Genomic DNA, 15081 nt, shown 5'->3' with positions numbered 1-15081 from the left:
AGAAAAATAGTCACTATAGCTGATTTATTTTTGTATAAATTAAGGCAACAGTTGTAGTCTGATCACTGATGTTTTAAATGGAACTGTCTCTGATGGTTGGTTTGAATGTAGATGGAAGGCTTGTGTGCTGTCTCAGGGCAGATATTTGTTTGAAAGTTCTGTGATGTCAAATAGGAGCATGCTCTTTCCTTTTTTTAAAGTCATTTTTATATCTGCAAAAGCATAGGCTGGACAGTACAGCATCTGGCCTGAAAGGAGTAAAAGGTGTTTTTCAATTTACTCTTTCCAAGTGAACATTGCCTTGTTTTTTTGAAAGGGTATTTGTTCTATAAGCTTTTTTTTTCCAAATATGTATTATTTAAGGGGAGAATTTGTGAAGCACTTGGTTTGCAGATGTTAAATCTAAATGAAGAAATTACTTCTAAACTTAAAAACCTGCTTCTCCTTTGCGATGCTTCCGTCACAAGTTGCTGATCTTGAGGAGAAAATAAGTTGAGGATTTCTTACGTTTTTTTAATTTTTTTTTTAACATCTTTTCAAAGCACAGAGCAAATTTTACAATGACTGGAATGCCAACAAAAAGAGGTGATGATGTCACTTCCTCAGGGCTGTGCATAATATCCTTCAATCGGGGCATTTTCAAAATGACTTGGCGTGTATAAGATTAGTGGCTTCTCTAAGCAATCCTGAAATATCACAGTTTGATTTTCTCAACAAAGGATTGTCGTTGGGTTTGGTGATCACCCTTGTTAAAAAAAAAAAAAACTGAAATATTTACTGCCATTTGTTAATTAGAATGTCATTCATAGCTGATGCACTGAATATTTTGAAAACCACAAAACCCCCATTTGCCTTTATTAAAGCATTACGACTCAAGATAACCTGACAAAAGCATTTCATGTGGCGTGCCAAACATGACACTCAGGGGAATTCACCACTGATCAATGATCAAAATATTGTACCTTCAAGGTAGCAAGTTGTCAGTACTAAATACAAAAAAAAAATGCCTTAATCAAAAGCCTATGCATTTTGTGGAGACTGATATAATGATACTGTATCATCAGCATCAAATGTATGGAGTTTTTGACACTAGCATCATACATAAACGTATTTTGGGGGACGTTTAATTTTTGTTTCTTTCAAGTTCTTAAATAAAGATGGAAGAATTTTGGAAGTCTGGTGTGGAAAACTCAACTTTGTGTGTGTGTGTGTGTGTGGGGGGGGGGAGTGTTAGATGGAATTTAATTATAGTATAACTGTAATAAAGTTCTCCTGCACACTCAACATTGTCTCCACGTTGCGGCCCCTACTTTCCTCACTGAAGTGCTCACACCACAAACCTCCATTAGGACCTGATCAGGCTGACAGCACTGTCTAGTCATAACCAGGACACGGCTCAAGACCATAGGCGACAGGGCCTTCTGAGTGGCCGCTCCTCGTCTGTGGAACGCCCTCCCTGACCACCTCAGGGTTCCACAGACGGTGGATGCTTTTCAAAAGGGACGAAAGACCTTTTTACTCTGGCCTATAGCTAAATACTATTTTTTCATGCTTTTATGTTTTTTATAGTCTATTTTTCCCCTATCTTTCAAAGTCTTGTTTGCACTGTAGCAATTTAAGATTTGATGTCAAATGTAAAGTCTGTCTAATACAATGTATTATTATTATGCAAAACTAAGTTCCCAATTAAATTAATATAATACAGTAAGTATTCTATTGAACATTATATGATGATATAATTACATCTTACCACCACCCCACCAAAAAAAAAAAAAGCTGTTCATTAGTATATAACCACGTTTTAATAGATTAATGCGTCGCAGGCTTGAATGACGAATTGAGTTTACTATGTACTTTGTTAACCAACAGTGATGAAAGCCTCCATCATTTTGAGTCAATCACCACATAAAGCCTTGTGCGTTTGTTGAGTCTTGTTTGGCTCTTCACATCACAATACAGTTACACATACACGTATTTTGACATGAAAGATGTTCGTCTATGCGTGAATGAATGGATACACGTCCATTACCTATTTAAACACGGCCTTTTTTTTAAAATTCTGTCTGGACACTGGCCAGGCTACGCGCATGCGCGCGCCTCGGTCATGTTGACGAATGCGAAAACAGAAGTCAACATGTCCACCGCTGCTGCTCATCAAAACAATAATGAAGAGCCTGGGCTTCACGGTATGTAACATAGTTCTTATTTGTATTGTCCCTATATCCAAATTTCGTTAACGCGTATCCTGTCTTTCTACACTAATGAGTCTAGAATATTTTTGGTTAAAGTTCAATCTGGTAAAAGCGTTTCCTCATCCTCTTGGATGGGTGGTGGGTGACGTTTGTGAGAATTAGCCAATAAGGCTTAGCGATTATTTTACTGATGGAAATTGTAGCCAATCACATTGCTCATCAGTGTTGGGCGGACTCTCACCAAAATGAAAACAATTTAGAGACAAAAAAAATACTAACATTGCGTTGATTTTTATTTAAAGATGATCCTTGCGGTCACGTATTTTTGAGGGCTTGAGAATGCTAGCGTTGTTTTACCAGGTATTGTCTTCAAAATTCACGACTAAAATAAGACAGAAAATCGTCCTGGGACGTTACTTACGTTGTCATTGTCAACAGAAACACATTTTGGACAAATAATTGACCTTGTTCACACGCAATAAATCATTGTTGTTGTTATTAGTACAAGCATCATATGGGCAACAACGACACGTCGGAGCAGCTTGTCTGTTACGCAACAGAGACCTGCATTGTTAACATGGATATAAAAATACATTCACTGGGCCATGCTCGAGCACGTCGCTAAATCGTTATACTGTCTGTCAATTCTATTTATTGTATTACATAAACAGATGATAGAGGCGTTGCGTGCGATTAGTTTGCATTCTGCGTGCAGCCAAGCTGTCTTTACTGGATTGCATAACGCCCTCCTGGTTGGGGGTGGGGTGGGGGGGCTAGCTATTAGTAGGGCAGTGGCACAAAGATGAACGTTTAACACTGTTGCAATGATTATAGTCTAAATACAACGCTTAATCGTCTAAAAGTGTTTTTAACCCTGTGTGTTTTCAAGGCTCTTGGGTGGAATTGGAGTTGAATGGAAACACAGGCGTGAATACGAGCTTGCAAATATCCGCTGCTGCAGACCAAATAAATGCAAACGCTGGCACAAGTCACACCCTGGAAGTGGTGCCAGAGATAGATGAAACCCTAATCGGAGGACTAGAACATGTGCCATCCTCGTCCTCCATTCACAACGGGGACATGGAGAGGATTCTCCTGGATGCACAGCATGAATCCAGCCCAAGTAATTCTTCGTGTGACAGGTGGGGCAAAAGTTACATGCTAAATGGTGTCAGTGGTGTAGAAACATACCTATTAACCACAATGTGTCCACTCAGTCCTCAAAGGCCACAGAGTCCAAACCAGGATGAGGGTCAGATCACTTTTGATGTGGACATGTCTAGTCCAAGAGGTAGTCAGGTAAAAGTCATTCTATTTACAATTTTCAAAAGATAAACAATTTATTTGTATTTATGAAACACAATCTCACATCAGGTCTGGGTTGTACCCCAATTATAGATGTCAGGCTCAAATTGTTGACACATCTGTTTCTTAACAGCTAACACTAAAGTAATGAACTTTAAATGTGGAGAAAAGTAAACATGTTGTGAATCATCGATGGCCGCATATGTAAAAGCTTGAAAAGGAGAAAGATGCGACCAGTGTCGTGCAAAAAAAAAAAAATCACTGCTTTTTTAAACTATTTGATCCCTTCTTATTTGTAGTCAGAAGAAGAAGGTGCAGACAAAGAGAGAGAAGATGATATCCTCATGAACAAAGAAGTCGACTGGGTTGCTGATTGGTCCAGCAGGCCAGAAAATATTCCACCCAAGTGAGCAGGCTCCTTCTTCTTTTTTTACATCTGATGGTGGCTGTCCTTTACTTTTTTATATCTTAAGTTATACGCTGCTATTTGATTTTGTGTTATTTCAGAGAATTCCACTTCAGACACCCCCGGCGTGCAGTATCCCTTAGTATGAGAAAAAGTGGTGTCATGAAGAAAGGCGGCGTATTCTCTGCTGAATTCCTCAAAGTTTTCATCCCGTCGCTTCTCATTTCACACATCCTCGCTCTCGGAATCGGGTAAGAAGTTGTATGTTTAATGGCTATTCGTGCATTTGGTATCCAACTAATTTTGCACCATGGGATAGATTAAGTTGAGCACTATTTTGACTAACCAGAATAGAAATAAATAAAAGCAAGATATACATATCACCATTGCATTGAATATAGCTGTCATGAGTCATTTGAGGGAGCCCTGCTTTTTTTTCTTCAATGAGCTGGGCCCATCTTGGGGAAAGGAGAGACAATGACAATGTCTACTCTGTGATTTTTGTTTTTAATTACCATCATTGGAGAATATTCCGTCTGACAAAAATAGGAAGTTGTACATGGAAGCAAGGTATTCGATGTGTTTTTCGAACAGTTTTGAAGGCTTATTTGCCTCATTTGCGAGAATGTCACCAGAAGGCGCGCAGAGCAGTCTTAATTGCTGGAGTGATACAACCTTAATTTAAGTGGGACTCAGACAGTCTGTTAAATGCCACTTTCGTTTTCTTGCAAGTTCTGCCTCATCTTCTGACACATTTAACACTTAACACATTTTTCCTCTTTTTGTGGGATTTCTCTCTTTATTTTTTACTGAAATACTCCATGACTCATTGTACGGTCTTAGTTTTTGACATGTGTACAAAGGCACCTGATTCTCAAACCAACCTTCCTGTCGACACTCATGATCAAATATTTTTATACAGTTTCTCTGTGTGGCAGGTGCCCAACGGTCCACGTCCCAGCAGTTGGGGACTATACTGCGATTGATAACTGATGACTTTTCTTCACAATAAAACTTGCCGTGTTTATAATTTAAATTTTGCCTTCAAAATATACCAAGAATTATTTACTTGTTTCCTACACACATAAGCTGTAGTCATAATATAAAATAAACTGTTGTCTGATACAAATTGGCTGTCACAATATTGTTAGGTGTCCATAATCTTCTATTTGTTTTGTCTTTGAAGGGTGTACATAGGTAAAAGGATCGCCACAGCCTCTGCCAGCTCTTACTGAGTGGAAAATGAGCAGTGCCTGGATGTCCTCCCGTCTTTCACGTAGCCTGTGATCACGTGTTTCTCTGCAGTCATCGTGCACCCACATTTGTCCTCTCAATCCATGTTAGATTTTGTCACATTGTAAGTGTATGCACATGACACATGTTGTAATGTGGTTACTCCTCATGTTGACCCAAGGCATCCCAGTTGACTTGTATCCAATCAATAACAACTCCTGTGCAAGGTGAAAAGAAATAGTCATCATGATCCAAGGGTTTGGCCTCAGTGGGTTTTAGGTTTGGGGATGGATAGTCCAAACATTCTTTTTTTTCGGTGTTCTCATCAGACAATCTGGCCCTTCAGCTGTCACCGTACGATTTTATTCCCCAGAGTTCTGAACCCAAAGTATGTGACATATCTGAAGTAATAAGTTCGGGTAGGAAAGAACTTGGAATGCCTTAAACTTTTGAGCTGAACTTTAGAGGTGCAGTTATCGAAGGAAACGTAATGTTCCACGTGTCTTGATGCCTTCAGTGGTTTTCTTTTTAAAGCTTCATGTTTTGAACCTAAATCTACCATGTAGCCAGTGAGTTTTGCCTTTTGTAGTATTAAACTATATTATGATAGTGGAACTTGGGCCAGGTGGCGGTATACCAGGCCGTATGTTCTTTTGTTTTTGCCTTTGTAGATTGCTTTTTATCACACATAACAGTAACAATGGCAAAGTGTCAAATTAATATTTTACCGCTGCACATTTTCATTGTATTGGTTTGGGGGGGGAATTCCCCGCCATGTTTTGCTATTGAAATCCAGTTGTGAAGGTACTTAAAGCTGTGATATGCTTCACTTAATAGAAACTCCCTGATATTGTGTCAATAATATATCATATAATGAATAAGCTGTTCCAGGAACTCCTTTTCATCTATATGTCACTGTCAATACCATTTCCAGTGTGATACGTACAATGCTTGTTAACTTCCAGAAAAAATAGTCGGACAAGCTTTTACTAATTTAAGTGCATGTAACTTCCATGTATTAATGCTAAAAATGATAATGAAGACTAATGACTGGATGCCTCATTTTTAGTGTTTTAAAACTGATATAATGTGATGTGAAAACCAAATCTATTGTTCTGGAGTCTGTCTTCACTCTATGTATGACGTTCTATGGTGTTGAGCAACGTTGTGCTCAGCTCTAAATTTCCTCTTAAATTGTATTTCTATAGCGCCAAATTTGAGCAAATTCTTAAGGCACTTTACACATAGAGGAGATCCATTGCCACTCATCACGTGAGCATGCTTTGAGTGACGGAGACAAGGGAAAAGCTCTCTTGGGAAGAAACCTTGAGCAGTTCAGAGAGACAGTGTGGGGCACCCATCTGAGGTTGGAGAGAAGAGAGAACACAACTCTGTATAGCTGTGAACATTACAACATACCTATTGGAATAATCAGAAAACCTTTCAAGGTTGATTTCAAGATGTTGCAAAAACACACTTGAAATCTTTTGAGGAGGAAATGCACCATGAAGCAGGGACTGCAGTTGAACAATATTCCATGGCAATGAAAGAAAAAATACATCACAATAGAACTTCCACTGTTATACTGTATTCATACAAGGTGGCTTGAGCCTTTATGGTTAACACAATATGGAGCTGAGGCTGACAAGGGTGGGGTATTGCGCATGCGCACTACGATTTAGCCCCTTTCTTGAGACCTGTCTTCTGGGATCTATTCCTCCAGAATTCCACCAATTTAAATGATAGTTTCAAATTGTGCCACTCGTTTTTAATTAACGCATTAGATAGCAATCTATAAAAGGCTTTCACCATCGTTCGAAGTTGTCAGACAAGAACAAATTGCCCTGGGCGTCGACTGTCTATTGAGCATCCATTCATTCTTTCACTGGCTGCTGAGCTTTTGCAGTCTTGCTAGCTAGCATTAGCCAAGAAGCAGGGGGACCACTGGAGGGATACTCAAAATGTCGGGTTACCAAGGGAAAAAGAACATTCCACGAATCACTGTGAGTACAATGTTCTTTCTAGCCATTGTTTTAAAACTCAGCGATAGTGTGCTCTTTAAACCGCTACAAAAGGCTTAGCGAATGTTAGCCGACTCGTATCCATCCACTTGCCACCAGCAGCAGCACCAGCAATTCATATTTGCCACCCACCGTTCACCTATGTGCGACCACCATCCTTTTATTTTGGGGCGGGGTAAATTTTTCCAATTAATGGTTGTGATTTTAAACCGCACTGCGTAGTGTTTGGTATATGCAGCGTTGATGTGATAGTCAATAGGAAATCTCTTTAAAGTAGGTCACTGGCCAGCACCCATCCAAAGAGCCCAAATCGTGCAGCTGTTCCAGCCTCACTTCTGGAGCAATCTCGAGTTAAAATAATGATGAACATGCATTGTATTGTTTTGTCTTTGTATGCTTTGAACACTGCAGGCAAACCTACTTGACAGCAGGTAAGCTGACAGCCCTCGCGCAGGTCCATTCAGTTCCACGCCGATAATTATGTAATGTCAACATTTATTAGTATTGTATGAATGGTAACAGATGTTTGAAGTACTGTCTTCCATCTATTAGAAGAGCATTTCTTTTTTTCCTGCCTGTCACTTGTGCTGGCATAAGAAGTAAAACATACTTTGTGGTAAATAACACAACGAATTTGAATTAGAAATAGATTTATGTTCCCTAAAATGCATTTATTATATTGATTTAAAAATTGTCATTATTATTGTTACTATAGTACTACATAAAAATGTTGTAGTACTCTAGTAACCTTTGTTGGCTAGTCTAACACTTCTGAGCAATTGTCAAATGGATAAAGTCTTGCATAAAGGATGACAGAAAATGAGAAATCACATGCCAAAAAGATGTTTACATTTTTTTTTCCTTTTATGTTAACTCGTGGGTGTGTGAGGGAGGTATTTTTGGAAGAGATGGAATCAAATAAATCTATTGCTTTCTCCATCCCCATTTCATTTCAATTTCATTATTGTGTTGTATTGCGTTTGTACCCTACAACTGTATTACTACTGTACCATTTGAATAGTGTATTCAAAACAGCTTCACACTGAGGCTTTTGTACAGTTATTGAATGGAGTCAATACATTCGGACACATTTTGAATTGCACAAACCAGTCTTTTTGTTGTGATTGTTGTCACAGTGCAAACAATTTAATACAGTGGCCAGGCCGTGACTGCTATCTGAGAGTCGGTGCAAGTGTGCAATATAATTCCCCGATTAACGTTATCAATTACTACACTTCCAGCATTATTGATATTTAGTTAAATGTCTGTTTTGTCATTTAGCTACACAAAGCACAAAGGCTGTCGTCACTAAAGCCACGCTCCTTCTGGACAATTCATGCTATGACAGTATCAGTAAATTACTTTTAGTTTTGATTAGCTTGACATCACGTGATTTGTGGGATTGTAGAAGAATGAACGAAAACAAAGCCACCAGTTCACGCATTCGTTTTTTTAGTGATGGAGACAGAGTTAACCCAAACAGGTTCAATCTAAACTCAAGCCCTCGCGTGTGTGTAGGTGCGTGCGCGTGCTCTGCAATTGGCTGGAGGTCAGTCATGTACTCCAGTTCTGCAAGACAAGTCAAGTCCGATATGCTTCAGCTCAGCCATGACCCTAATGAGAGCAAGCAAGCGCTGTCGAAAATGAATTTGATGGATAGTTTATCATAATCAAATGACAACTGTCTCTAACTTGCAGAGCGACCGTCTCCTCATCAAAGGAGCAAAGATCGTAAATGATGATCAGTCCTTCATGGCTGATATCTACATGGAGGACGGAGTCATCAAGTAAGTTAGTTTTTATATATCCCGTTCACTATTTGATTTATGGTCTCCCTTTTTTTTTCCTTTTCTTAATCTGGTCTATTTTCCCCAACTAAATGACGGCTACCTACATTGTGGTGTTATGTTTGTTATTTTTGCTGTGTTCACATTTATATACGTAGCTCACCTTTATTTCATGTTCTACCAGGCAAATAGGTGACAACCTAATTGTCCCTGGGGGAGTTAAGATCATAGAAGCTCATGGGAGAATGGTAATGCCTGGAGGCATCGACGTGCACACTCGATTCCAGATGTGTGACCGAGGCATGGTGGCAGCTGATGACTTCTACCAGGGCACCAGGGCAGCTCTGGCAGGAGGCACCACCATGATCAGTAAGTTGTCCATCAGCCAGACGTCTGTGTGTTCTAAACAAAAATGCACACATTATCATCACAGCAATATTTGCAGACGTGCATGCTCCCAGCCAGGCGTTTGATTACATCAAGCTCCCATACATTAGCCTGTTTTTTGTGTGTTTTCTAGTCGACCACGTGGTGCCGGACCCTGACGTAGGCTTGGTTGCGGCTTTCAAGCAGTGGAGAGAATTGGCTGACAGCAAATCTTGTTGCGACTACTCTCTCCATGTGGACCTCACCGAGTGGAGAAAAGGCACTCAGGAGGAGATGGAGACCTTGGTGAAAGAACATGGTATGACGTCAGCATTAAATTATGACTGCTGTCTAAGGTACAGCCACAAATACCCAGCCGACAAATCTCATGGTTTTCCTCATTCGGTCCTTGCATGGTGTTTAAAAAAAAAAACAAAAAAAAACATTATCACAAAGATCTCCCATGTCTCTTTTGTAATTGTTTGTTTTTTTTGTTTTACTCTTCCCCCTTTGCTCTGGGTTCTCCCTCTTTTGCTCTCCTTTTTCCACTTGTGGCTCTCATAAGTTTTCTATCTTCAGGTGTCAACTCTTTCCTGGTTTATTTGGCCTATAAGGATGTTTTCCAACTTTCTGACTCTCAGGTACGCTTACCTCTTGCACAACAATGGTGAGGTGTTCTTTTTCCACAACGTTTGCATGTTTGACTCGTTGGATTTCTGTGTGTGACTACTGCCAATGACCTCACTGTGATATCTTAGATTTACGAGGTTTTCAGCGTCATCAGAGACCTTGGAGCCATCGCTCAAGTGCATGCAGAGAATGGTGACATCATTGCAGAGGTAAAATATTAATCTAAGTAATAATGAGTTCTCTCAAATTTGAAACATGATGTTTTTGTTCGTATAAAATAGGAGCAGCGACGCATTCTCGAGCTGGGTATAACTGGCCCTGAAGGTCATGTGCTTAGTCGCCCAGAAGAGGTGAGATGGCTTAAATTTGAAACAAAGCCGAGGGTGCCAGAAAGGAGAAACATTCTTGTGTCTGCGTGTCCTCGGCAGGTGGAGGCAGAAGCGGCCAATCGCTCCATCACCATAGCCAATCAGACCAACTGTCCAGTCTACATCACCAAAGTGATGAGCAAGAGTGCTGCAGATGTCATCGCTCTGGCCAGGAAAAAGGGTATGTCGTAAGATTATTATTTTTTTTTTTTCCTAGTTTGCTGCACTTTGATTTTGCAATAATTGCTCCTGTCCGCTCTTTTAGGATCCGTGGTTTTCGGTGAGCCCATCTCGGCCAGCTTGGGCACTGACGGCACCCATTACTGGAGCAAGAACTGGGCCAAAGCTGCGACCTATGTCACCTCGCCACCACTCAGTCCTGATCCCACCACCCCTGATTACCTCAGCTCTCTGTTGTCATGGTTGGTGTTTGGAATCAAAGTTAGCGGTCTTTTCGGATATATTTTGTGTCGGCTTATAAGAATGTGACACCTATATCTTAACTTACCTGCCCCAACTTACCAGTTACTTGAGCAACAAGATTGATGACAAACCGCTTCACTTATGTCGCCGCTCTCGTGAAGTTAAAAAAAATAAAAACCTAACCTGACTTCATGGTCACTCACAAGGCCAAGCGCATCTTAAAGGCACAGTCAACACAAATACACTAGCTATCTGAACGTTGTGATTGAACATTACTATGCTTTTCCGTTCTGTCCAATCCAGTGGGGACTTGCAGGTGACGGGTAGCGCTCACTGCACTTTCCAAACATCCCAACGTGCAGTAGGCAAAGATAACTTCACCCTAATTCCAGAGGGCACGAATGGCACTGAAGAGCGGATGTCCCTCATCTGGGACAAATGTGTGGTGAGGACCATTATTCACTCTGCCAAAAAAAAAAAACCCACAAACACAACTCTGTTCTGAGGCCTTGTTTACATGATATGTTTTGTCAGGTGACTGGCAAGATGGATGAGAATCAGTTTGTGGCAGTGACCAGCACAAATGCGGCCAAGATCTTCAACCTGTTTCCTCGCAAAGGCCGCATTGCTGTGGGCTCTGATGCTGACCTTGTTTTGTGGGACCCAGATGTCACCAAGATCATCTCAGCCAAGAACCACAACTTGGTATTCGTAGAGGCTTTTACAAATCATGGGGTGGATGTTAATACATAGGTTAGTTTATCTGCCTTAGAGATCTGAAGTTTGGGGGCTTGGATCAGCACCTTTTGAGGATTTTCGTGGATGTACCACACCTTACACTTTATAGACAGCTGGGATAGGCACAGCACACTCTAAATGAGGATTAGCAGTTTAGAAAATTGATGGGTGGGCGTTTTAATAAAGATTGTTTTTAACTGCTGTCTCCGGCTTCCTCTCCTCCCGCTAGTCTGTAGAGTACAACATCTTTGAGGGCACAGAGGTGCGCGGAGGTCCGCTGGTGGTGATCAGCCAAGGTAAAGTCGTGCTGGAAGAAGGCAGCCTTCACACAACGGAGGGCTGTGGGCGATACATCAGCCGGAAAGCCTTTCCAGAGCACGTGTACAAGAAGATAAAGGCTCGCAGCAGGGTACGTCCTGATGGAAAGAATGAAGTGTTTCCCAACCTTTATTGAACATAAGCATTTTTTATATAGATGTATTTGAAAGATCTTATGGCACACCAGCAAACTATTTATAGCACCAAGCACTGTAATGAATGGCAAAAAAAAAAATGGTGAGTAATGTCACCCTCTTAAAGGTTTTATACTGTAATTCTCTAAAGATGCCATTAAATGGCAGCCTGAGCCAAGCACTGATTTTGTTGAAATGAAATTCTTGAACTTGCTTCCAAAACGTTCCTTAGCTCTACTTGTGTCTAAATTAAACTAGATTAATCTAAACATAGCTTCTTCAGAGTAAGATTCTGCCAATGTCGCACTAATAATACGCAGGCACGAAAATAGTCGATAAGGTTAAGTCTTTTCCATCGAATAAGGGTGAGTTGAACAAAACTGAAAATATGTGAATTTGCAAATACCAGAACGTGAATATGATGGCTGTCATTGTACAGTGCTGACATAAAAAGTCAATTTAGCATTTATTTAAGTGTTCTGCCTGGCAATATACTAAGTTGCTGGCACTCAACAAAGATACATTAAAATATTCTATAAGAATAAATAATTTCATTCCGGTGAAGTGATGTATGCTGTGGCACAGCGTTTGGGAATCACTGATCTATCATGTCGAGTGGCAGCCATCTCACTGATGAAATGATTTGAATGTTCAGCTGACAGAGTTGCGTGGAGTCCCTCGGGGTCAGTACGATGGGCCGGTGTGTGAGGTGATCCTTACTCCCAAGGTCCTTTCCTCGGTGTCTGCAGTGAGGACCTCTCCTACCAAGCAGCAACAGCCGCAGCAATTTATTCAGCAGCCAGTGCGCAACCTCCACCAGTCAGGTTTCAGCCTGTCCGGTGAGTGCGTCTTCCCTCCGTCGTCGGTCAGCACTTTTACATGCGACTGTATTGTGATGATAAGAAATGTTGTCATTTGTTAGGTGCCCAAGTTGATGACAATATTCCACGCCGTAACACCCAGCGAATTGTGGCTCCCCCTGGAGGAAAAGCCAACATCACTAGCCTCGGTTAAGCTGCTTTAGAACTGCGCCAAGATGCGGGGAGTCAGAGGACTCCTTGCTTGCCCTGCACTTGTCCCTTCCATCGTCACTCATCATGTTGTTTTATTTAACATCAAGAAAGGCACTACTTAATTTTAACTAACCTAGTAAGATTGAAGGGAATTGAAAGTATTGCTATACATAGATGTTTAAAGTTTTACCTTGTCCTCTTGGCTTCGGAACTCGAGTCAATCAGTCGGAAAACATTGGGCAATTTAAAACCAGCGGTTTTTCCTTACGCTAAACTGCTGGTGGCACAAAAACCCCAAAGTCAAGTGATATTCTCAATTTTTGTTCCAGCATCTTCTATCTGTTCTTGTTCAAAAGTCTATTTGCAATTACCAGTAAATTAGACTGTAAGAATATGTTCTTCTCTTTTGATATTGCTCCTCAGCTCGGTCTTCCTTTTGTGCTATCGTCATTGCACTTTCCCTTTTTGAATGCGGCTTTTGTTTGTTTTTGAATCATATTCATATCATAGTTGTTCATGAATGCTTTGAATGCACTGAGAAAAAAAGGAAAAGGTATTTTAGGGTTTCAAGTGAATTTAATCTTGTATTTTAGAGGCACACAAAGTTTGAGACGCATTTTCCTCTCACCTCATCTTTGTTTATCTTTGTTCACTTCCTCCAACCTGATTGATGTCTGCTGAACACTTTTGAGAAGTGCAAAGTTAGAGGGGAGGTTTGCAGAGGTTTGATCTCTGCGTCTGGTGCTATTTGAGCAATGCTGTAGTGTATATGTGCAGTTGATGTTAACCATTCCTGCGTCCATCATCCTACAATTGTCTTACACCCACGAGTTGAATTAGCCACTCAATGAGACACATTCGTTTTGCACCTTGTACCAATCCAAATAATACACATGTATGTGAGCTTGCAATTTTTTGGGTGGAGTTTCTCTGTTTTTAGCTTATGTGTTCAATTAAAATAGTCTCCTGCTTGTTGTTTAATGCTGTATATTGGTAGCACACTGTATTTATGAAGGCTCTTGAAACAAATCCTCTTTGAGACCTGATGGAACATTGCAACATGGACTGTTATTTATATAGATGAACCCTCACTTGCGTGCTGATGTTTCCACCTCTCTCTGTGATAGTGTTGTGAACCAAGTAGCAGATCCAAATCCAATTGCCCTTTGTCTTACCCTTACTTATTGCCACCAATTTGAATTGGGGCCACAGCAAGTGGCCAGTAAGTTGAAGATACTGTACCACGTCTCCCCATTACCTTGTCAAGTGTATGCCTGTAATTTCAGGCAATAATGTGAAGTGGATGACATTCTTTTTGACAAGATTCTTGATCGTGGTTATTGAGCTGTAATGTGCAGCGCCGGTGTTGTCCCACTTAGTGTTATATCCAGTCATGTATATCTCGTAGGATACCAAGGTTTGATGGAGCACAAATCAATGGTCCTTTCTGCATCTGACCTGACCTGTGTTGACTCAGTGGAGTAAAATTGAATTAAAACATTTGTTACTGACTCCTTTTCACCCCTTCCCCATCTGTTGACTATGTATAACATTGTGCTAACCCCTAATGTATATCACAATGCCTAGTTTAAATTCACCATGATCTAATTAAAAGTAATTATAGTGGCTGCACTCAATGTGTATGGCTGAACTGTATTAGTTTTTAACAGTAGATTACAAATTAACTAGCATAATCAATGGGTACAATACTGCACTTAGTACATCTACATGGACAGTTATTGCGGTCTTCAGACTTAGCTATACGTAAAGTATCCCTGGGCAAAAAAAAAATATATATATATATATATATATATATATTTATATATGCCGAGATAGGTACACATCACTGCTATGACAGTGTGGAGGCAAACAAAGAATAAGCTCTCTGTCGTGTTCCAGCTGTTCAGCCCTCAAACTTGGAGGTAAAGTAAGCTAAACACGTGAAAATAATGACCTTTTTTCTCAATGTAAAAACATTTGGCGGGAGCCAATGGCTGTTAGACAAGTACCCAGACTAGACCCAAGTAATTACAAAGTAGGGGGTTCTTAATGTCGACATCGCCACCCACGAATAATAGCTTTGGCCAAGAAATTGCCTCAGGAAGGCGTCACAAAACTGATCCCTCTTGGGGAGCAGACCTGAATGA

The 15081-nt window shown here is 40.5% G+C and overlaps 2 protein-coding genes across 2 annotated transcripts; both read left to right on the top strand.

Moving 5' to 3' along the window:
- Window positions 1–1999: 1999 nt before the first annotated feature.
- Window positions 2000–6242, top strand: bnip3la (BCL2 interacting protein 3 like a). Its single transcript, XM_085909869.1, has 6 exons — window positions 2000–2186; window positions 3082–3334; window positions 3410–3491; window positions 3797–3903; window positions 4005–4154; window positions 5090–6242. Exons 1-6 carry the CDS (start codon window positions 2105–2107, stop codon window positions 5136–5138), a joined length of 723 nt encoding a protein of 240 aa, XP_085765995.1. The 5' UTR covers window positions 2000–2104; the 3' UTR covers window positions 5139–6242.
- A 99-nt stretch (window positions 6243–6341) lies between these two features.
- LOC147057941 (dihydropyrimidinase-related protein 2-like) lies at window positions 6342–14436 on the top strand. Its single transcript, XM_085909868.1, has 14 exons — window positions 6342–7139; window positions 8856–8944; window positions 9129–9313; window positions 9465–9629; window positions 9890–9951; window positions 10069–10149; window positions 10222–10290; window positions 10369–10489; window positions 10574–10730; window positions 11035–11176; window positions 11266–11436; window positions 11699–11878; window positions 12577–12760; window positions 12844–14436. The coding sequence occupies exons 1-14, from the start codon at window positions 7098–7100 to the stop codon at window positions 12933–12935; spliced, it is 1740 nt and encodes a 579-aa protein (XP_085765994.1). The 5' UTR covers window positions 6342–7097; the 3' UTR covers window positions 12936–14436.
- Window positions 14437–15081: the final 645 nt, after the last annotated feature.

Source organism: Syngnathus leptorhynchus, chromosome 4 (assembly GCF_054491065.1).
Source record: "Syngnathus leptorhynchus isolate UIUO chromosome 4, UIUO_Slep, whole genome shotgun sequence".
NCBI lineage: Eukaryota > Metazoa > Chordata > Actinopteri > Syngnathiformes > Syngnathidae > Syngnathus > Syngnathus leptorhynchus.
Note: the sequence above shows the minus strand (reverse complement) of the source record. Positions and strands in the feature narration are given on the sequence as shown.